The sequence below is a fragment of the Pseudorca crassidens genome, chromosome X (genome assembly GCF_039906515.1).
Source record: "Pseudorca crassidens isolate mPseCra1 chromosome X, mPseCra1.hap1, whole genome shotgun sequence".
NCBI classification, from domain to species: domain Eukaryota; kingdom Metazoa; phylum Chordata; class Mammalia; order Artiodactyla; family Delphinidae; genus Pseudorca; species Pseudorca crassidens.
Window position 1 is genome coordinate 92,066,863 of NC_090317.1, and position 23,856 is coordinate 92,090,718.

The 23,856-nt window shown below is 40.1% G+C and overlaps 1 protein-coding gene and 1 pseudogene across 6 annotated transcripts in view; both read right to left on the reverse strand.

Annotated features, from left to right (window-relative positions):
* Nucleotides 1-1,493: 1,493 nt before the first annotated feature.
* The window catches only part of JADE3 (jade family PHD finger 3), a 151,783-nt gene continuing 129,420 nt past the window's right edge, over nt 1,494-23,856 (reverse strand). For all 6 annotated transcript variants that reach the window (XM_067722812.1, XM_067722808.1, XM_067722813.1 and 3 more), the window contains 4 exons: nt 22,140-22,256; nt 9,327-9,797; nt 7,702-7,819; nt 1,494-4,576 (listed from right to left, as the gene is read on the reverse strand). In XM_067722812.1, the coding sequence (XP_067578913.1) occupies nt 3,666-4,576; nt 7,702-7,819; nt 9,327-9,797; nt 22,140-22,256 (1,617 nt within the window). In that variant the 3' untranslated portion in view covers nt 1,494-3,665. The remainder of the gene's footprint in view (nt 4,577-7,701; nt 7,820-9,326; nt 9,798-22,139; nt 22,257-23,856) is intronic.
* On the reverse strand, nt 19,256-19,892 carry LOC137217266 (olfactory receptor 2J3-like; annotated as a pseudogene).

Consider the following 23,856-nt stretch of genomic DNA (forward strand, 5'->3'; position numbering starts at 1 on the left):
ATCAGCCCAATTCCATCTTTCTAGTTTGTTTATAACCTGACAATCGGTAAAAATAAAGGAAACTAAGAAGGTGGGGTGGGAGGAGTAGTCAGGGGAAGAGAAATTAATGCTTGGGGTATCCAGGCTGTGAGGTTGGAACGCTCACACCCAAACCCACTTTAACAAGATGAGAAATGATGGATGCTCTGAGAGTTTGTCAAGATGATTAATATATTTAGGGAGCATCAGGTCAAAGAACTCATCAGTGACCGGATAGGGCAGGAAGCACCAATCTGGGGTGTGACCACCCCCATCATCTCAGCTCATTTCAAAGACAACTATCCTCATGGTTTCAGGTCATGCAATCTGTTCCAATCCATGAAGTAAAATTAACTGAATTCACAGAAGCCTCCTTCAACAATGATGAACTGAGTATTACAGAGTTCCATATGTGTAGGAGAGACAGCCTCAGGGTAGGCCTTTGTTTATTAACTTAAAGTTATTTTTAAAAATCAATATGTAATTGCTGCTTTCCATAAAACTTGAAAATAGGTGAATTAAGGTTGTGAAAATCTAATAAACATGTGTTATAAATAAAATACATTTTTTGAAAATATCCCATGAAGGTTATTCAGTGGTGAATAAGGTTTTAATCCTATCATGTATTTTTCCTCCATTCTTAAGGGTCAGCAAGCATGCTGAGGATTGTAAAGTCCTGGAGGGAAAAAGTCCTGGGACTGTGCATCCTCTAGTTTACTCTATGAATTTAAAAGTTTCTTCAACATGAAAACAAAGGTTCACCTCTTATTAGAGATACAGACATTAGAATACACCCAAAGCTTTTGTTGGCTATAACAGAGTGGTATTTGTAGTTTTAGTACTCCAACATTTTACCTAGAAATTTACTGAATCAAAACAGTTATCTATGAAGGAGAGAGAGGAGGTGGTGGTGGAGGGAGAATGCAGGGGAAGAAGGGGAGAAGGAGGAAGAGAAGATGGGGGAGAGAAACAACCTTATCTTTTAACTATCTTCACTAATGATTTACCCAATGACCTTCAGCAAATTTCTCAAACATAATGAAAATGTTTATAAATGCCTTCAAAAATGCCTCCATGACACTACATAACCCCTATAATCTTAATATTCTCACGTGACTCCAAAATAGAATGAATATTGTAAAGAATGTACATTTAAGTGAGGCCTGATCTAAGCCTTCTGAACTTTGTGACTTTAGACAGCCTCCATTCCCCTAGTGATTTATGTTGATCCTAAGGTTCCGTCTTATCGGCCTGATGAAATCATGATTTGCAGGTAGAGTCCAATTTCCGAGTTCTCTTTGTTTCCTGGTATTGACATGAATCACGAATTTGTGCTTCTAAACATTCAATTCCTCCTTCCTTTCCCCTTACCATCTGTTGTGCTTAATGAATAAGATTTTTTTTAAATATAGAAGAAACATATGTAAGCTTTTCTAAAACCCATATGCCAAAATAAAAAATTACCACACCAACAGTAGTTAACAGTTTTCATAATTTAATGAAAAAGTATCAGTAAAAAGGTGACATTTGAAAAAAGACCGAGTTTATCTTTGAAAACTGGACTATATAAGACAAAACGAAAAAAAATTTAACAAAGAAGATTAAGAGGTAATACTTCAAACAACAGCAAAATGTAGCAAATACATTTGGGGGCAATTGAAATGTACACAACTGAAGGCTCCTTCATTTACCTAGGAAAATCCTGTAAAAATATTACAACTATATTTCCCTGACTGAAATTATTTTAGTCAATACTCTCCCAATGGCATTACATATGGAATTTGGCTGAAGCACTTTTTCAATGTTTGCTTTTCTTCCTCACTCAGAATTGAAAGGCATGAAAGGATATAAGCTACTGCACTGGCCTCTAACAGGAGTTTATAACATAGCTCCACTACAATTTTATTACCATGAAGGTATCAAATTAATATCGAACCCAGGAGAATGCAAAGAAAAAGCACAGAAACCTAGTGCATAAATAGGAGAACTACTGTTCCTCATTTGGATAATCCATAGCTTTTTCCATTCAAACAAAGCATAGGACACCTATTACACATGCTATGGCATGTTCACAAATGTACACAGGCACAAAAGAAACATTTTGAAGGTGTAGCCAAAGGAGAGGCAAAATACAGAAGTTTTCAGAAAAGGAGGAAGAAATAAAAGCAAAGGAACTCATTAACAAAGCTACAGGCTACAGGAACAAAAGCGGGGGAGAGGAAAACTGCTGAGCTTCCCATATTGACGGAGAGAAGAGGGGCCCCTGCCTTTACTGCAGCTGGGCTGTTTCACCAGGAAGCAACTTAAAATATCTAAAATGGCCTCTTTTGTCTGAAAAGTCTCACTACATGTTCCCAAACTAGAAGAAAGAGAATATTAATTTAAGGCTAAGAAGAAAAGAGAGCAGAGAATTATAGTTGGCTTCACACTTTAAAAACTGTAACATTTTCCTCTTCTTTAAACACGAAGCAGGTATGTTTTATCTCCCACTAATGTAATTATCCTCTTCCTCCCAGAAATTAATAAAGGCTGATAGTTTGGGAACAGAGTATGAGTAACTTCTGAAAAACAGCTCCAGCCCTTTTGTTTGGGAAATTGCCTTGGATTCAAAGTTGGTACAAAGCTAAATTATATCCATGTGTTAAACACATGCTTTCAAATTCTGTTTGACAATAAAAATCTGTTTCAAAATTAAAGCAGGTAAGAATACTTAACCTCTCTGCATTTTACTATATCTTAATTATACCTCAATAAAAATTTTATAAACATTAAAGCAGGTATACAAAAACTGTCAGCCAAACTTATTTAAGTCAAACTTATTTGAAAACAATAACACAAAAACCCTGACCTGATACAAACCCTCCAGAAATGTTCTCACTTTGGGAAAGGCTCTGGGATCCTTCACAAATGCCTAAACTGAGAGGATCAGAGCATTTTCCTTGGAAGTAGTACTTTTGTAAACACTATCCACAAGTTAGCCTTTTACGCTTGTTAGCTGGGTGAAATAGTTACAAGTGCGTCCCCAACAAGCAAGTCTAGGAACAGGCACTGGACACTTATAAGCATTAGGTGTATTGACTTGGTAAGTTAAGATACTGTGAAAGGAACTCAACCTTGTTCAGAGCAAAGGAAGAGAGTAGTGAGTTTGACAGTATCTGAGATATTGGTCCCTGGTCTCTCCCTAAAGAGGGTTTCCAGGTACCAGTGGAAACTTCTTACAGACAGGAGCTCTGGAAGTCACATGCTGTAGCTTCAAAAGATAAGTAGTTTTAGTGTCTGATAATCATGATCTCCTGCAAATCAAGGACAATGCAAGGACTCTTAATACATATGTGTTAATATAATTGGAAAGCTGCCCCAAAGTATTTACTGAGCAAATACTCTGGTCCCAGCTGTTCTCACTAGCCTCTGGCAAAAAAACAAAACAAAACAAACCCCTAAACTTTTGGACAATATGTAATTTCTATGATGTGCTCGTGAAAATTGGACTTGAAACTGGTTCAAAAACTGCAAGCCAATTTACTGTGGAAAAATTTTATCCTTTTCACTACAATTCCTCCTAACATATACTAGAATCCTTTTGGTGTATGGGTTTTCCCCAATATATGAGGCAAAGGCAAAGATGGAGTTTTTCGTGGAATTTCTAATCACCTATGCATTGAACTGTGGGAAAGGGGATATGTCTTGCTTTTACCATGGCAATCCCGTCTGGAGTCATGGGGAGGATTTTCCCTGTCTGAGCTATCTCTCTTTACCCTAACTTTCTCTTTATTCCCATCACTTTCTGCTTCTGAATCACTCAGCTCCAAATCTGGGCAATACCCGTCATTTTCCTGATATGGAGCTCTCCCTGCAGACCGCCTGACAAACTGCCTGCCCCAGAGCTGCTCCTTGGGGTTAGTATTCTTGGTTGGCTTCACATAGCACGGGAGGTCCTCTGTGGTCCTCACCCACCTGTTGGTGGCCTCCTTAAAGGACCTGCTGAAGTGTTCCATGGTAGATTTTCTAAAGCTGCCCTGACTGCCCAAGTGGGAGCTGAGCATGGGCTCCTGGTCACAGAACATCTCACTTGAGCTGTCTTTTTGGGTGGCATCCCCAGACCAGCTGCCCTCCAGGCCATTGGATTTGGCAAACTTGGAGTTAGGCTGACTTTTCCCATTCCCAATGGAAGACTGTCCATGCAGGGCAGCCTGAAGGACCAGAGGCTTTCCCAGAGACTGCCCATGATAGAACTCTGGAGATGGAGTTATCCAAGCAGGACTGGGATCCTTTGCTTCACTCCTAGCATGGCTGAGACTGGCCGGCAAACAGTTATTCTTGCTCTCTAGTGGATACCTTGGGTATGACTTCATTCTCATTTCTAGTGATTCCTGAGCCACCTGCATGCTCCTCATATTGCAAACAGGGGAGCTGCCGTCAGGAGAGAGAGGTCCATGATCAGGCTCTGTGGAGCTGTTTCTGCAGTCTTCTGGGGCTGATTTGGGCATTTTTAACTTTAAGGTAATTCTTGGTGGTGGGTAAAACAATGAATTTTCTAGTGCATTTGTCAAAGGAAGTCCTAAGATGAAAAAGAAAGATTCATTTTAAATGACAGAGTACATTTTCATGCAAATGGACATAACAAGAAAGTGGGGGCAGCAATACTCCTAATCAGACAAAGCATACTTTAAAACAAAGGCTATAACAAAGACAAAGAAGGGTGTTATATAATGATAAAGGGAGCAATACAAGAGGAGGGTATTACATTCATTAACACATATGTACCCAATACAGGAGCAACTAACTATATAAAGCAAATACTAAAAGATATAAAGAGACAAATTGACAATAATACAATAATAGTAGGAGACTTTAACCCTACTTACATTAATGGACAGATCACCCAGGTAGAAAGTCAATAGGCAACAGTGGTCTTAAATGACACAATAGACCAGTTGGACTTAATAGATATCTATAGGGTATTACATCCAAAACCAGCAGAATACACATTCTTTTCAAGTGCACATGGGATGTTCTCCAGGATAGATCACATGCTAAGCCACAAAACAAGTCTTAACAAATTTAAGAGGAGAGAAATTATATCAAACATTTTTTCCAACCACAATGGTATGAAACGAGAAATCAATTATAGAAAGAAAAAAGTGAAAATAAACACGTAGAGACTAAACAACATGCTACTAAAAAAACCAATGGGTCAATGATGAAATCAAAGAGATCAGTAAATACCTTGAGACAAATGAAAATGCAAACACAACCTTCCAAAATCCATGGGATGCAACAAAAGCAGCTCTAAGAGGGAAGTTTAGAGTGATACAGGCCTTCCTCAAGAAACAAGAAAAAAATCTCAAGTAAACATCCTAACCTACCACATGAAGGTATTAGAAAAAGAACAAACAAAGCCCAAAGTCAGCAGAAGGAAGGGAATAAAGATCAGAGAAGAAATAAATAAAATAGAGATTTAAAAAACCCAATAGAAAAGATCAATGAAACCAAGAGATGTTTTTTTGAAAAGATAAAATTAATAAACCTTTAGCCAGGCTCACCAAGAAGAAAAGAGAAAGGACCCAAATAAACAAAATAGGAAAGGAAAGAGAAGAAATAACAACAGATACTACAGAGATACAAAAAAAATCATAAGAGAATACTATGAATGGTTACATGCCAACAAATTGGACAACCTAGAAGAAATGGACAAATTTCAAGAAACACACAACCTGCCAAGATTGAATTGAGAAGAAACAGACAATTTGAACAGACTGATCACTAGTAGTGAAATTGAATTTATAATTTAAACAAACTCCCAGCAAACAAAAGTCTTGGACCAGACGGCTTCACAGGGGAATTCTACCAAACATATAAAGAAGAACTAAGACCTATCTTTCTCAAACTAGTCCAAATAATCGAAGAGGATGGAACATTCCCAAATTCATTCTGCGAGGCCACCACTACCCTGATACCAAAACCAAAGACACTACAGAAAAAGAAAATTACATGCCAATACCTTTGATGAATACAGATGCAAAAATCCTCAACAAAATATTAGCAAACTGAATCCAACCACATATAAAAAGGATCATACACCATGATAAAGTTGGATTTATTCCAGGGACATAAGGATGGCTCAACATTTGCAAATCAATCAATGTGATACATCATATTAACAAAAGGAAGGATAGAAAGCACATGATCATCTCAATAGATGCAGAAAAAGCATTTGACAAAATTCAACATCCATTCATGATAAAAACTCTCATCAAAGTTGGTACAGAGGGAACATAGCTCAACATAATGAAGACCATTTATGCTAAACCCACAGCCAACATCATACTCAATGGTGAAAAGCTGAAAGCCTTTCCTCTAATTTCAGGAACAAGACAAGGATGCCCAATCTCACCACTTCTATTTATCATAGTACTGGAAGTCCTAGCCACAGCAATCAGACAAGAAAAAGAAATAAAAAGCATCCAAATTAGAATGGAAGAGAAAACTGTCACTATTTGCAGATGGCATAATTCTTTATATAGAAAACCCTAAAGTCTTCACCCAAAAACTATTAGAATTAAAAAATCCAGCAAAGCTGCAGGATACAAGATTAATATACACAAATCTGTTGCATTTCTATACACTAATAATGAACTATTATTTCTCAGAAAGTAAAAAAAAATCCCAACGGGCAGCATTTGTTCCCTAAGGGTCCATACTGAACACTCATAGCTCCCATCTCTATCAGGGCCTGCCACCTGTTGCTGCCACAAGCAGTTATGGGGCTGGGTCCCACTAATCAGAAGCCACATGGTCTAGGGGCCAATTTCCTTGGCACCATGGAGGCTCTTCCTGCTGTCCTTTGGTTCTTCTTGTCTTGTCCATCATGGTGCTCTTGTGGCTGAGCAGCCCTGCTGTCTCCTGCTACACCATTTTGCTGTGACCTGTGATACTCACAACTGACCACGAGCCTTTGATACCTACCTGACACCTTATTTCTGGGCGCCTCTCTTGCTCTATAGCTGGCCCTTGGCAGAAGCTGGCTTCTGCACACCCTGCCCAGTGACCCCTGGTTGCCCAGGCTCTGCCACTGACCTCTGTGTTAAATGAGGCACAGGGAGGTTACAAATGTCTCTGAATACGACTGTCATTATTCCAGCCAAGCTCCCATGCTTAGAGCACTGTAATTATGCTCACTTGTTTCTCTTACCAAGTAGGCAGAATTCTCTGAAGGAATTCTGTCTTGCTGACTGCTCTGTCTTATACCTCAGCTCTTAGTCCATAGGAGGTGCTCAAAAAATATCAGTGAATAAATGAAGAGACAAGAGCCCAGATCTCCTAACTTCTGGCTAAGGATCTGTTATAACAGACAGATTAAGTTAAGTAACCCTGGAATTAAATGTTTTCTGGAAACTAGGATTAGATCCTATCCTACTGACTTCTTTTTTTTTTTATCCTACTGACTTCTAAATGAATTCAATGAGTTTAGAATAATTTCACAGCTCCAACTAATAGCCTCAAATATCTGTCTGGGACCTAGGTTATCTGTCCTAGGCCTGCCACTCCATCAACCCCACCCCGGGATTTCTTGCCTCATGAGTCAACAGTGAAATGGGCCATGTTATATCAGGGCTGGACTAGAAGAAATGAATTTAAAAGATTTTTAAGTTAAACAATTGATATAAAATTTATACAGGTTACCTGCAGCAATTTCCTGGTTAGCAAGCTGGACTTGCAAACTGAAGATCTGTTCCTGTATTTTGGTTTGTGACAGTTTCAGCTTCTCTCGCCTGGTTATCATGTAGCACAGGTTTCGGACCTGAAAGCCCAACCCCCAGCAAATAAGAGATTTTTGCCATGTTACACAAACCTGACATTTGAAATTGTTTAGCTAAAATTAAGACAACTGAAGTCAGGTGGGGTTGGGGGGTGGTGGGCAGGTGAGGAGAGAAGACAGACCCTAAAAGCTGTATAACGAGAGCCACTCCACAGGAAGTCACATAGCATGGTCAGTCGTGGGATCATGGTTCCTGTATCAATCAGTAGCACAAGCAAAATGCTCCAAAGCCACCTTCTGAAGTCTACTCTCCCTGTGGTATCATGGGGTTGATATTTATCTGCATAGCCAGGCTGGGAAAACTGAATGATGACTTAACATTTTAGCTTTCCCTTTAGATCCCTGAGTAAATGGTGGCAATGCTGGATCCAGTAAAGTTTTCTAATGAGTGCTGGATCAGCAGGATAAAGGTCTTATGGGAAGACTGGAAGTGGCGTTTTTGCTCACACTTTCAGCTCAGCCAAGTCTCCACAGCCACAAGGGTGAAATCCTCACCCTCTCATGCTCCTTCATCTGGACAAATTACTCAACCTTTCTGTTGCCCCAGTTTATTCATCTGTAAATAGGGATAATAATTGTACCTTCTTCATAGGCATGTTAGGATTATATGAGTTAACATTTATAAAATGCTTAGAACAGTGGTGCCACATAGTAAGTGCTATATATGTGTGAGTTAAATTTTAAAAAGTGAACCAAATCTATTAGTTCCCCTCCAAATTCTGGTAGCAGAGAAAAAAACAAGCCACCTCTATAATTATACTTGATTATAAGATTCTCTAGGGTAAACACAGGGCCTAACTTATCTTTGAACCCCTACAGTACCTAATTTAGTAGATACCTGATTATATATATATATATATATACATGTATATATATAGCTAAATTGAATTATCTGGCACAGAGGCTCTCAACCAGGGGCAATTTTGACCCCCAGAGGGCATTTGGTAATTTGGGAACATTTTTGGTTCTCACAACTGGGCATGTGGCGGTTTGCTACTAGCATCCAGTGAGTAGAGCCAGGGATGCTGCTAAACATCTTACAGTGTTCCCCACAACAAAGGACAGTCCCCTACAACAAAGAACTATCCAGCCCCAAATGTCAATAGTGCCGAGTTTAAGAAACTCTGATCTGGTGCTTTCCTAAATAAAATTCATTCTTTCTTCAGCCTGTAGTCTCATAAGTGTGTCAGTAAAATATAGCTGAGCCAATTTAGGTTCCACAGTGAATAAAAAGTAAACCAAATGAAAATTTATTTCAAATTTAAGGTTCATAGAGCATCTAAGTGAGGAAGCTTCCATTCTCTGATGTGTCTACCAGAATTTTAACTAAGCCCAATGTTTGGGGCCACGATGAAATCAGAAGATAAGCAAGGACACAGAAGCTTACACTATAAATGTAAATGAGCTGTGTTCTTTTAAAAACTGGAAGTGGGGCCTCCATTTCTATGCAGACCAAGATCTACACACTAGTCACAGTTGGTCACCTTACCCTCTCTAGGTCTTGCCGTAGGTGCATAAACATTCTCATGCGAGTGTGAATACTCTCCTCTTTTGGCTGCACCAGACCATTTTCTTCATCCTCTTTGGGAGGAAATAATGGCTTATTGAAGTTACTTTTCCGCTTTAGTTTCCAGTAGTTATAGATAAAGTCCACAGCTAGCGTGGGCAGCCCCAGCTCTGCGGCCACATCTTCCACACGGACCAGGGAATAGAACTCCTCCTCCAGCTCCCGGAGCTTCTGTGCCCGCACGCTGGTCTTCTCGCTTTTGGTCTGGCCCTGCTCTGAAGCCCTGTGTAGAGGGTACTCGGCCTCCCCGAGCTTCTGCCTGTTTTGGCTGTGCTTGAGGCAGTATGACTTGAACTTTACTTCATCCCCGTCATCTAGGATGGTCTTCATTTCTAGGCTGTGCTCGAAGGCACAGGTGACGTGGAAGGCAGTGATGCAGCTTTTCACTGAGCACTGTGGGAAGAAAAGATGTGTTAAGGCAGCAGGGCTGTGGGGGGAAAGGGGAAGCCCTATACGCCTGGGCCTAAACTGAGAGCTCATAGGAAGCAAAGAAAAGACAGGGAGAAAGTTGGTCTTAAACTGACCATGATGGACACTTTACAAGTAACCCAGGAAATCTGCTCTTATAGAAAACAGTAAAAACAGAGGCAAAAAAATGTTTTTTTCAAACTCTCCTTTAAATTTTAGCTCAAGCATTAAGTTTTTCCGAGAATTCTTCTTTGGCCCCTGTAAAGTCATGCTGTACTTTTTCTGTGACCCCAATATCACTTTATTATATGCTTCTACAATGGTCCTTTTCACACTGTACCTATAGCATAATAAATGTAAAATCCCTGGCCATGGCTCTTAATGACAGAAGCTGTGTCATTCATCTTTGCATTACCATCAACTATTGAACAAGGAAGTACTCAAGAAATGCTTCTGAACAATCGAAAGAAAAACAAAATCAGTATTATTGCCAGAGCAGCTATTGGTTCTAAAAAAGGCCACAGGAACTCCAATATCTAAGTAACCTAACTTCTTGAAATTGGTCTTATAGAGATGTGCTGTCCATCATGGTAGCCAGAGTAGCCAACTGACCACAAGCAGCTATTAAAATTAAAATTACATACAATTAAAAATTCAATTCCTCAGTCACACTAGCCACATTTCAACCATACTGGACAGCACAGATTTCCATCACATCATAGAAAGTTCTGTTGGACAGTATGGTTACAGACAATCTGGAATTAAGTTTATAATATTCTGCCATTCATAGATGCAACACATTTGTTAAGTATCACTATGTGGCATGCACTGAGGACTCACAGGGAGGCAGAGAGAACCTGGCCCATGATTGCTGGACTCTTGTGCTTCAGTTAGTCTCAATTACCATTTGTTATGGTTATGTTACAGTTTTCCTTCCAAAGATTTAAAATGCATGTGTGTGTTTATATTTTTATGCAAAGGAAGGAGGGAAAGCAATGGAGGATTTGTTTCAAAAGATATAGTGGGAATTCCCATGGTTAAAGCCAAGTCTCAAATCTTTTGGAAGCTTGCATCTGAAGGGCAGACTGCTCAATATGTTGGGTTTTTGATAACTAAACATAGAGGATGACCTTGTATATGAATAAAGACTAAAAAAATGCAAAACCTGATAGGTCTCTTTATAGATTGAGAAATTCAACACTTAAGAGAATGCTGGCAACCATCAAAGCTTTAATGGGGGCAGATTCCATTTAATCTAATTTCACAGGATAAAGAATTCCAGGGATGGAAAACAATTCAAAGATCATCTTATCCAACCTCACATGTATTATTGCTTGTACTTCCTGTAAAGTACCTGATATTCTACCTACACTGCTCCCTGCCCTCAACTCCTTCCACTTTTCAGTTAAGTGGTACTCTAGCCACTTACTGTATTCCTAAAACAGCCCACCCCAACTTAGAGCAACTGGAAGAGTCTGTTACATTACATCCAAGTTTGTATTCTTAAAAATTCTATGTATTTGAAAAGCCTCATGAAAATGAGGATGATGAGAGCCCCAAACTATACTTTCATCTGGGTACCTTTGGTTATCCCTTGAATAAGAAACTAGCTGGTCATTTAAAACACAAGTAGCAAAAGGCACTCTTTAGCAAAAGATTAAAAGTGTTGGGCAAAGTGCTCTTCTGCTGTCTAATAACTGACAAAAATATGGGAAGAGAAAGCAAAAGGATTGTTTTCTATTCAAGGAGATGAGTGTGTGACATAAAACTACTACTAATGGGAAGCTAAAAACAGATCACCTCTCTCAGGTCAAATTTATAGAATGTAGAGACATAAATATAAATTACTCCAAATAAAAAGACAATACACGAATAAGAATAAAATCCATCTAGTTTCAAAAAAAGGTCATTCTATGATATTTATAGCTAGAAGTCCATATACCTTGGTGGTAGAGAAATGCTAACCAAATAACTTAATTTTTTTCCCAAAAACATATATTTGGCACATTCTGTTAAACAAAATGCTTTTCTATATATCTCATTTCTACTGTAATCACTTAAGGTGATAGGGGAGGTTTTATTATGCCCATTTTAAAAGAACAGCTTTATTGAGATATAATTTACATACCACAAAACTCACCAATTTTAAGTATACATTTCAATGTTTTTAGCATATTAACAGAGTTGTGCAACCATCACTACTACATAATTCCAGTACATTTTTATCACCCCCCAAAAGAAATCTCATGCCTATTTGCCACTCCCTGTTCCCAATCCCAGCCCCAAGCAACCACTAATCCACTTTGTGTCTCTATAGAAATGCCTATTCTGGACATTTCACATAAGTGGAATCATGAATCATGTGTGACAGTTTATATCTGGCTTCATTCACTTAGCACGTTTTCAAGGTTCATCCATGTTGTAGCATATATCAGAATTTCATTCTTTTTAAAATATGGCCAAATAATATTCCATTACATTGGATATACCATATTTGTTTATCCATTCTTCAGCTGATGGACATTTGGGCTATTTTTACTTTTTAGCTATTATGAAATAATGCTTCTATGAATATTTGTGTACAAGTTTTTGTGCAGACATGTTTTCATTTCTCTTTGGTAATGTGCAATCAAGGATTAACCTTGCCAAAGAAAGGCTTGGCCCTCTGCCTCTAGCTCCTAAGAGGTAACCTCTAAACGCTTGGAATGTCCTGCCTGATAAGAGTGTCTTTATTTACCTGGGGGCCTTGGGCCATGTCAGATAGTCTATGCTAACAATGTGATTTATGGTAGAAGCTCTGAGCCATGTGGTATCAGCCTGACCTCTGGAGGGACTGGAGACTAAGGCCAGCCATGCAGGTGGTCAGCCACGTCTATGTGACCAACTCCTAATAAAATCTCTACACCAAGACTTAGGTGGCTTTGCTGGTTGGCAGTACTCTGTGTATATTATCATACACCAGTGCTGAAAGAAATAAGCACTGTCCACAAGATTCCACTTAGAGAGGAAACTGGAAGCTCCATGCCTGCTCTCTCCTGAACCCTGCCCTATGTGCCTCTTCCCTTTGCTGATTTTAATCTGTATTCTTTCACTGTAATAAACTATGACCATGAGTATAACGGTTTTTTGAGTTCTGTGAGTCCTTCTAGTGAATTATTGAACCTGAGAGTGGTCTTGGGGACCTCTAACTTGTAGGTATATACTTAGAAGTGGAATTACTAAGACATACAGTAACTCTATGTCTAACTTTTGGAAGAATTGCCAAACTGTTTTCCACAGTGGCTGTGCATTTTACATTCCCACCAGCAATGCATAAGAGTTCTAATTTCTACACCTTCTTGCCAATAATTGTTATTGCCTGCCTTTTTAAATTATTACCACCCTAGTGGGTATGAAGTAGTATCTCACTATGGTTTATTTACTTTTAAAGGGGGAAAAAGAAATAATTTTCTACCTATTCTTCAGAAATTATAGAAGAGAAATGAGTTTTTGAAATACTTTCATTAGAGGGAAAATGCTACCCTTATATGTTCACATTTGTAAGGGGAGTTGGAGTTTCTGTGGGATGAGAACTGGATTAGATAGGATGGTTGGAATAAAAGTCTTTGAAAAAGAACACCAGAGACTGATTTAGGAATTAAATTGTTTCTTGCCTCTTTAAGGAAATATTTTGTCACCCCCCCGAAAACAAAATAGTGTGTCCTCCTCAAAAGCAGATGACACCTGCGTTGAACACCAAGGGCCTGGTGCATGTGTCCTCAGCAGTTCTTATCCTGCTGCAGGACAGTGTCCATTTGGTTGCCCTTAATCCCCAATAATCTGTGAACAGACAAATGGGTGATATCAGAGCAATTTTCTCAAAACTTGGTCACTGAAACCATGTCATAAATGATTCAAAGTCAGCCCACAAAACCTATTTAGCCATTATGTACTTAAACTCTAGCACCAACGGTGGCCACCAGCCCTTCTGATCTCTCATCCCTAAGGGTCTGCAAGGTCTGAGGGGAGATGTCACTTCAGTGTTATTTAACTTTTCTCATGTTTATATCTGGTCTCCCTTAATAGACTATAAACACCTGAAGGCAAGGACCAGAAATATCTTAGAATAGGAACAATTTGTACTCACAAATAAAATTTGGAATATATGAGAAAAATATTAAGGTGCTTTCCCTCAATTTTTTTTGATGCCCTTTAATCTTAACATTTAATTTCCATCTCTACTAGTACCACCTTTAATAGTTACTGAGTAGACGTACTTGCATTTCCCCACTTGGCAAAGATTTTCATTTGTTTTAAAAAAGTTCACTTCCCTCATAGTCAAGCTCATATTAGCCTAACAGTAAACTCATGGTGGCCCACCAATTTATTCTGACTTCACTAAACATGCATGTAACTCCAGACATGACCACATTCCTCTACTGTCGAAAGGGGCACCTACTCCAGCACCAAATGTTTAATGATTCTATTCAGTTTGGCTGGATGAATGCTAGGGCTTTCCATCAACAAAGTCAGACTGACTCCAGGGAATAATATGAACAATAACAACAAGTACAAATACTAGTACCACTAATATTTACTGAGTATTTAGTATCTGTTAGGCACTGTGTTAAGCTCTTCACCACATTATTAAGTAGGTACTATTTTATCATCTCCATTTATAGATGTGGAAACTGAGGAACACATTTGGCAGGTAACTTTCTCAAGATTACATAACAAACAAGAGATGGAACCAGGATTTGGACCCCAGGAATCTGGCTCCAAAGGCTGTATTTTTAACCACTGTTCTTCCTTTTTTCTCAGGGAAGGCCTATAACATCTGGATCTAGGTTGAATGGGGCTTGAACATAAGATATATAAGGACCCTATAGGAATTCTGGAAAGGTGGCAGAGGGACTGTGTCCAGGGTTTAAGCAAAATTCAGAGCTGTCTGGGGCATCTGTTTTGAACCCAGTCTTTAGGATCTGTTCCACGATTATCAGAAACCTTCATCCTCAGGAGAAAGGTTCTAGCTCCCAGATACGGAGGCTGTAGATATTGGCTAGTCTAGACCCCAAAACCACCAGTGTTAGATTCTATCCTTGCCGAATGAATGTTCCCAAATCAAAGGAAGAGGAGAGATGTGGGTATTCCCCACTGCTGGGAGATAGGAAGAATGAACACAATTCACAGTTAAGAAAATTCCATAAAGAGTTTATAAAACAAAATACCTGAGATGTGTTACTAATCACAAATACCCTTAAATAAACCTCTGACAAACAAAGATGCTAATAAAACTTGACCCCCACCTATGTTCTGCTTATACTAACAGAGTGGGCTTTGTTTTCCACGGTTCACACCTAGTTTTCCTGTGGAAAAAGAGACCAAAACCCTTTTTTCCTTTTAAACCACCACTAAGTTAATTTCAAACCAATTAGTAATTTAGAATCTTGTTCCCTATATGGGGATCAAAAACAGTAAATTAGTATAGGCAGAACATAGGTGGAGAAAAATACAGCCACACTTCACAAGGTCACCTGAAGTTCACTCCCCCTCACTTGGGGGGAAGATCTTTAATGCAGCCTGGCACTCACAGTGTACTTCCCGAAACCAAAATACTATTTCACACCTCTTCTCTCCCCACACCTTGAGACTTCACCCACATCCTCACTCTCAGCTGATGATCCTGTTTCCTATCTCACTGAGGAAATTACAACAATCAAAAAGAGCACTCTGGGGACTTCCTGGTGGTCTAGTGAGTAAGACTCCTCGCTCTCAATGCAGGGGGCCCGGGTTTGATCTCTGGTTGGAGAACTGGATCTCGCATGTGTGCCACAACTACGAGTTCACATGCTGCAACTAAGAAGTCCGCATGCCACAACTAAGAGTTCACATGCCACAATTAAGAAGTCCGCATGCCACAACTAAGAAGTCCACATGCCGCAATGAAGATCCCACGTGCTGCAACTAAGACGTGGAGCAGCCTAAATAAATAAATAAGTAGGGCTTCCCTGGTGGCACAGTGGTTAAGAATCTACCTGCCAATGTAGGGTATGTGGGCTCGAGCCCTGGTCCAGGAAGATCTCACACACCACGGAGCAACTAAGCCTATGCACCACAACTACTGAGCCTGCGCTCTAGAGCCCATGAGCCACAACTACTGAGCCCATGGGCCACAATTACTGGAGCCCACACGCCTAGAGCCTGTGCCCCGCAACAAGAGAAGCCACCGCAATGAGAAGCCCGTGCACCGCAACAAAGAGTAGCCCTCGCTCACCACAACTACAGAAAAGCCCACGCGCAGCAACAAAGACCCAATGCAGCCAAAAATTTAAAAAATAAAATAAATAAATAATTTTTTTTAAATTAAAAAAATAAAACAAAACAATAAGAGCAAGGATTCTGGGAAAATGGCAGAGTAGGAGGCACCAGGAATCTGTTTAAAAAAAAAAAAAAAAAGAGCACTCTGCAGATTCCCAGCAGCACACCTATCTAATACTGTACCTACACACTCTGCCTTCAAGCCTGTTACCCGGGAAGAACAATCTGTGCTCTTACCTGAAGCCGCCCCTCTCTCACCCTCTTTACCCCACCCTCTCTCAGCTACTGAAAAACCTTGCTCCAGCAGTTTTTCCTCTTCATGGGTCACTCTCTTTGCATGCATACTGTTATGTTCTATATGTTAACAAGTATACATACAATAGTCTCTCAGTATCCTCAGGGGATTGGCTCCAGACTTCCTGTGGATACCAAAATCCACAGATGCTCAAATCCCTTATATAAAATGGCATAGTATTTGCATGTAACCTTCGTGCATCCTCCCGTACTTTAAATCATCTCTAGATTATTTATAAAACCTAATACAACGCAAATGCTATGTAATAGTTGCCTGTGCAAGGCAAATTCAAGTTTTGCTTTTGGGAACTTTCTGGAATTTTTTTCCAAATATTTTCAATCTGCAATTGGTTGAATCTTCAGATGCAGAACCTGCGGATACAGAGGGCTGACTGTACATACTTGTTATTTCTTCCATCTTAAAGAGCGGACTTCTTTCCCTCACTTTTCCGGACTGTTCCTACTCCATTTCTTTGCCCTGACCCTTGGCAATGTAGCTTTTGCCATCATCACTCCACCTAAACTGCTCATCCAGATTACCAATAATCACATTGCTAAATTCAGGGGTCAATTTGTAGTCCTCGTCTTACTCAAGCAGTATTTTTACATCACTGATCTTTCCCCTCTCCTTGAAACGCTTTCTTTCCTTGATTTCTAGGCTACTATGCTCTCTTGGTTTTCCTCCTGTCTCCCTGGTGACTTCTCAGTCTCCTCTGCTATCTCTCCCTACTCTCCTGACTACTTAACACTGGAATGCTGCAAGGCCCAGTGCTTGGTACTGTTCTCCTCTCTATCTACACTCCCTCACTCAGTGATCTTACCCAGTCCAAGCTAAAGATACCTACATGACAATGACTCCCAAATTTATGTCTTCAGTCCAAAACTTCCTCCCAAACTCCAAACTCGCATAGACAACTGTCGGTTTAATATTTCCACTAGGATATCTGGTAGACATCTCAAACTTAAATGTTTAAACCTGAACTCATGATGATCTTTCCGCCCACATCTCTTCTACTTGCAGATTTTTCCATTCAGTTTATGGCAACTTTACCCTTCTCCCTGTTCAGGCCAAAACCTGGAAGCCTCCCCAACTCCTATCTTTCTCTCACACCTCATACCCGATCCACAGTTAATCCTCTTGGCTCTACTTTCAATATTCATCCAGAACCCAACCACTTTTTTTTTTTTTTTTTTTTGCGGTACGCGGGCCTCTCACCGCTGTGGCCTCTCCCGCCGCGGAGCACAGGCTCCGGACGCGCAGGCTCAGCGGCCATGGCTCACGGGCCCAGCCGCTCCGCGGCATGTGGGATCTTCCCGGACCGGGCCACGAACCCGTGTCCCCTGCATCGGCAGGCGGACTCTCAACCACTGCGCCACCAGGGAAGCCCTGGAACCCAACCACTTTTCACCACCTCCAGGGCTACCACTCCAGACAAAGCCACCAATGCCATCTCTCAAGGATTACCGTAATAGCCTCCTAATTGCTTTTCTCATTCCTAACCTTCCCTCCTCACAGTCTGCTCCAAATAAGCAGCCAGAGTGCCTATTTTTGTTTTAACCTTCTAGTATGGAAAACCCTACATAATAGCATAGAGAATACTATATTAAACCCTATATACCCATTATACAGACTCAATAATTATTAATGTATGACCCATCTTGATTCATCTTTAACCCCCATAGTACCCTGCCCTCCAGATTATTTTGAAGCAAATCTTAGACATCATTCCATAGAGTGATCCCTTAAAAATATAAATCAAATCATTTTACTTATCTGCTCAAAACCTGCTAATGGCTCCCCCTTTAAACTCTGAGTAAAAACAAAAGATCTTTTTTTAAAAAAAAATCTTTTGGCCACGCCACGTGGCATCTGGGATCTTAGTTCTCTGACCAGGGATCGAACCAGTGCCCTCTGCATTGGAAGCGCGGAGTTTTAACCACTGGACCGCCAGGGAAGTCCCAAAACAAAAGATCTTATAAGGGCCCTGGAAACCCTTCACCATGGGCTTGCAAACTATGGCCCACAGACCAAATGCAGCCAGGTACCTGTTTTTATGTGGCCCATGAGCTAAGAATGGGAGCTAAAAATGGTTTTTACATTTTTTAAATGGTGGAAAACAATCAAAAGAAAAAGAATATTTTATGACATATAAAATAAATTTAGAGTCCATAAATAAGCAAATGAGCATGGCTATATTCCAGTAAAGCTTTAAGTATCGTCTATGGCCACCTTTGTGCTACAAAGGCAGAATTGAGTAGTCGTGACAGAGACCATATGGCCTGCAAAGCCTAAAATATTTACTATCTGGCCCTGTATAGAAAAAAATTGCCAACCCCTGCCCTAACCAATCAGGTCCCTGTGTAATCTCTCTGATATTCTCTTCTCACACACTCCATTCCATTCTCATTGGCCTCTTTCCTATCTCTCGGACAAGCCAAACACACTCCTATCCCTGGGCCTTTGCACTGGCTGATCCCTCTGCCTGGAACATTTTTACCCCAAATATCTGCATTGTCTCCTCTCACCTTCAAGTCTTCGCTCAAATGCCACAGCTACGGTGAGTCCTACTCTTACCACTCTATTTAAACTTGCAATGTATGCCTCCTGCCCCACAATCCCCATCTTCTTACCATACTCCACATTTTTCCTTTCCAGAGCACTTACCATCTTCTAACATGATATTTAGTATCTATTGCTTATCATTGATTTCTCCCAAAGCAAAATGTAAGTTCCATGGTGCAAAGTTCTTTGTTGGTCCACTGATAAATCCAAAGTGCCTAGAACAGTGCCTGGCACACAATTAGGCACTCAAATATTTGTTGAATAAGTGAAATTCCTTATAATCAAAATTTTAAGAGACTTTTATGACCACCACAGCAGCATACATCTCCACTTCATTGATCCATGTATCAACACATGATAATTGAAGCATGGCAGGTACCTCACAGAAGAAATTCTCCACCTAATATGGACCACAGTGAGGTAACAAGAAGGTCAACACTATTTGCACCAAAGAGTTGCTGAAACCTGTTACCCAAGCCACTGCTGCCAGTTGTTGGCATAGCCAAGAGTGCATGATAACTGTGTAATGGAGAGGCTGGCAGATAGCTACATAACGACCAAAGGCCATTACTGAAAGAAGTACACATTCAGTGGATCCTAAACTAAGGAATATGAAAAGTTAAGCTATGCATCCTAGGTAGCTGATATTTCTCCACTGGCTTTGGATGTTGACCAGCATTTGGGGGACAGGGGAAGTAGTACAGCAAAGGTCCAAAAAAAGAGAGATTAGACAGAAAGAAATACATGGGGGTGTGGAGCCTGGCATCAAGGCATGACAAGATAATGATGGCTAAATTCCCAAGGAGGGTCATTATGTAGAAAACAGAGATGGCCAGAAAAAGAACCATTTCTAGTTTGGGCCATTCAGAGAAGCCCACCAGAACAAAGCCATCAGAGTGATGAAAAGTGTTACTGAATTTTCTCATTGCTTAACACTACTTGCTGGAAACACCACAGTCAGAATTTTGAAGCCTGATTATCCTTTGCTTAGAACTTAATGCTGGTTCATGAACTTACATGCAACAGAGGAACTGGATAGGGAATGTTGAAACAAGTAAAATCATTAATGTATTTCCTTTTATTACCTCAGCAAGAAAACTAAGAATTAGCAATTATATACCTGTATTTTAACAACCATATTTTAAGCCACGACTTTCATTTAGTAAGCTCATAGTTTACTAAGTAGAGGTATTACGAAAGTAAAGGTAGTATAGATGCATTACAAAATATTTGTTATAAAAAGGTCTTGGATCTGTTAAGATTGAGAGAAACAAAGACTTCACTGGAGCTTCATTAAATCTCTAATTTACTCAGTAAAAAAAGTTTTTTTAAGAGTCTTAATTTGGAAAGACCTTTACAAAATGCAGAATCTAAACTCTAAGCAATAAAAACAAAACCACTGCCCTGAAATAAAAAAACCCACTCCAGAATGTTTCTTCCATCCATCTGTCCATCCACTATCCATCTATCAATCTAATATTTATTGTTCATTGGCCATGTCGGGGGTTTGCAGGATCTAAGGATGAAACAGTTTGAGCTTGCAGCCTACTAGGGAAGCTAAGACTCATAGATAAATAACTACAATAGAGGGCAGAATGTGGCAATATGGGGCATTTTTTCTCTCACCACAGTCATGCTGCCAATTACTAACTGTTGTAAAAAAAAAATCATCCTTTAAAACAGCAAAAATTGGGGAAAATGCAGGTACCACGATAAGGAAAATAAGTAAATTAACAGACATAAATTCAATGTCCTATTATAAAATGACTAAATGATAATTATGAAAAGATGGGAAATATTTTATTTTTTAGTGGGGAGAATGCATATTACAAACTAATCAATGATACAATTAAATACGGATATATTTATTCAATAAACACTAATTGAGCACTGACAAGGGGCAAGAACTCTCTTTTGTGCTAGGGAAAGAATGATACATAACCTTGGCCCTCAAGGGGCTCACATGTGGGGCGGAATCAGGAGAGAACTTAGAAAAGCATAAACAGGCAATGTGTTAAGGCAGTAGAGCCCATGGGAATAGTTTTCCTTAAAAATTTTCCTCCTTATAATTGCTAAAGTGCTATAGTTAAAATAAATAAAATCAGCAGGAAAATTTTTTTTTAAAAAGCAAGACAAAGTATCCGATTCTGTCAAATGTAAAAACGAGTTTAAAAACTAAAAGTGTTTCTGGGGTCCAGATTGTGTTCTTTAAATACCATTTCCCAGTAAAAGAACCAGGGTTACTTGGAGGAGTGGCTGATCATAGGTCTAGAGCAAGAAATCTACAAGATGAACCAGATAGCAAGGAACCTCATGAAACACCTAGAGCCACTGTCCCTAAGCTATGACATCATATGGCCCCCTTTCTGTGAAGGTGAACATGCAAACCTAACTCCAACCAGACTGTATCCTATGCAAGAGGTCTGGGAAGTGGAAGGCCAGCCCTTCCTCCCCTCTCACCAGGAAATCCACCTTATTACATTCGGAATAAAAGGTGAGATGACATTCTGGAAAACTAGATTATGAAGGGTCGACCTTCCTGCCTTTTCTGGGGGTGACTGGCCTCTCCCAGCCCCATCCTCCCCACCTCCAATGTTGCTTTTGGGTGCACCAGCTACGACTTCTACTTCAAGCAGCTGAATTTCTATGCCTCAGATGTCTCAGAAAACTCTACTTGCACTACCATATGCAACAAATATGCCTATGAGAGTGACTTTCAAACCTATCAACCAGAATTTATCCATTCAGATGCATCTTTCCCTATCAAATGAGTTGCACTTAGTCCAGCAACAGGGTCATCTGTCAAATCATCCTGGAACCCAAGTCATCTATCTACAATGGGTGAGCCACACAAGAACATGGGCCTGGTTGTTTAGAAGTTATGGCTTGTTGCCACCCAGGATCATCTAGCTTCAGAACTCACGTAATTCATCAGATCTGACAGTGAAGGATGGAAATTAACCACCACTATGGCTATTGAAAAGAATAAGCTGAAGGGTCCAGAGGCAACATCCAAAAAAGGGGCTCCAGAAATGGTCTGTACAGTAGCAGAGCTCTAGGAGCGAGTGGGAAGCCTGCTGAGTAACCTTTCAATTAGCAGGATGCTCTCACTGGGAGGGCGAGTCTGGCCAATTTGGTGTTAGCCCACTCTACCACTTCTCATTGGGACTTACCTGAATACAAGCCCCTGTCTTCAACTTGCACAGGTTGCAGACTAAGGCCCACCGACTGGGCGGAATATGGGAGACCTTTGTGATTGGTTCCATCCTCTCAGGACAAGCAATGCTGACCTACAAATAAAACACCACCATAAGGCAGAAGGCACCAAGGCATTCCAGAAGTACCTTTCACAAACCATAAATGATATCACAAGAAGCTCAGAACATCAAAACAATGAGGTGAGCCATGTCTCCTAAGGTTACTATGGGACTTAGAATAAATAAAACCCGTCTCTAGCCACTGCTCAGGCCTTCAATCATTTCCAGTAATATAAATGATTCATATATAGGATGAGAGGGCAGGAGTAGAGACTAGGCATGGTTACCTTAATGAATCAAAGATATCTACACTTTACTTAGGAACCAAAGAAAGCTACTAAGGAAAGGAATTAAGATTCACAAAATCTAGCACCTCTCACATGTTTGAGATGGTGCCACATGCCTTGTGTTTTTTTCATTTAATACTGAATGATGAAAAACAGCGGCAGTGACATAGTATCATTGGAAAGTAGCAGCAATCTGTGTAATGAAGAGATTGCAGCACATAAGTAGAAAAGATGAGGATAACATTTTAAAACCAGTCTTTAAAATCACGCTATCACCAGATTACTCTATTCTTTCAGCCAAAGTAGCTTTAAAGTTAAATTAGTCTTTGAGAGAGTGCTGAAAGAGATGCTTTTTAAAAACACGGAACTTTTTTCCGTGTGAAAATAAGGGGTCAAGCAACTTCTGGTAAAAAGTGTTTTCTTTAAAAATACGTACATGAGTTTCTAAGAGAGAAATGACTTTGAAAAGTGAAGGACTGTTGAGTAAGGACAGTTAAACTAGTACAAGTTCCACCCACATGGAGAAACCAACAGTAGAAAGATCAGAGACATCTAGAAAAGCCCCCAAAGTACTAGAAATCAGGTATTAGAAACCATAAGAGAATGTCAACAGGTGAGAAAGCTTCTTTTAATTTTAAAGAACTCTTCCTGAGTCATGTTCCAGACTTTTAATATTCTGAAAGAGCCTGCTTTATTAGCTGGGGAATTTGCTGCTAGAAATTAGTGATTCTCAGGCCAGAAACCTCAGAGTTCATTTCACATGTCTATTAGCTGGATGTTCTCAGTAAGAAAAAGAAACCACTACTCAAATTAAAAAAACAAACTGACTTCTATATCCATAAGAATACCATAGTATGTACCTAGAACTTTCAGTTTAACTTTGTGAGCTCGACTGCTAGACAGGTTAGACGTTAACAAGAATAAAGGCAGGCAAGTTTTAAAGGAAGAATGAATTTCTGATACAGTATCATCAGCTCCCAATAAACTGAATTCTGCAGTCTCTCTTGTTCTGCACTTAAAATGCTAACAAATTTGCTGGCTTGGATAGGGTTTGGGGAGAGAGAATGTGAATGAGATGTCCAAACAGATTTTTTTTTTTTTAAAAAAACGGGCAGCCATAGGGCTTCCCTGGTGGCGCAGTGGTTAAGAATCCGCCTGCCAATGCAGGAGACTCGGGTTCGGGCCCTGGTCCGGGAAGATCCCACATGCCGTGGAGCAACTAAGCCCGCGGGCCACAACTATTGAGCCTGTGCTCTAGAGACCGCGAGCCACAACTACGGAAGCCCATGCACCTATAGCCCGTGCTCCACAACAAGAGAAGCCACCACAATGAGAAGCCTGCGCAC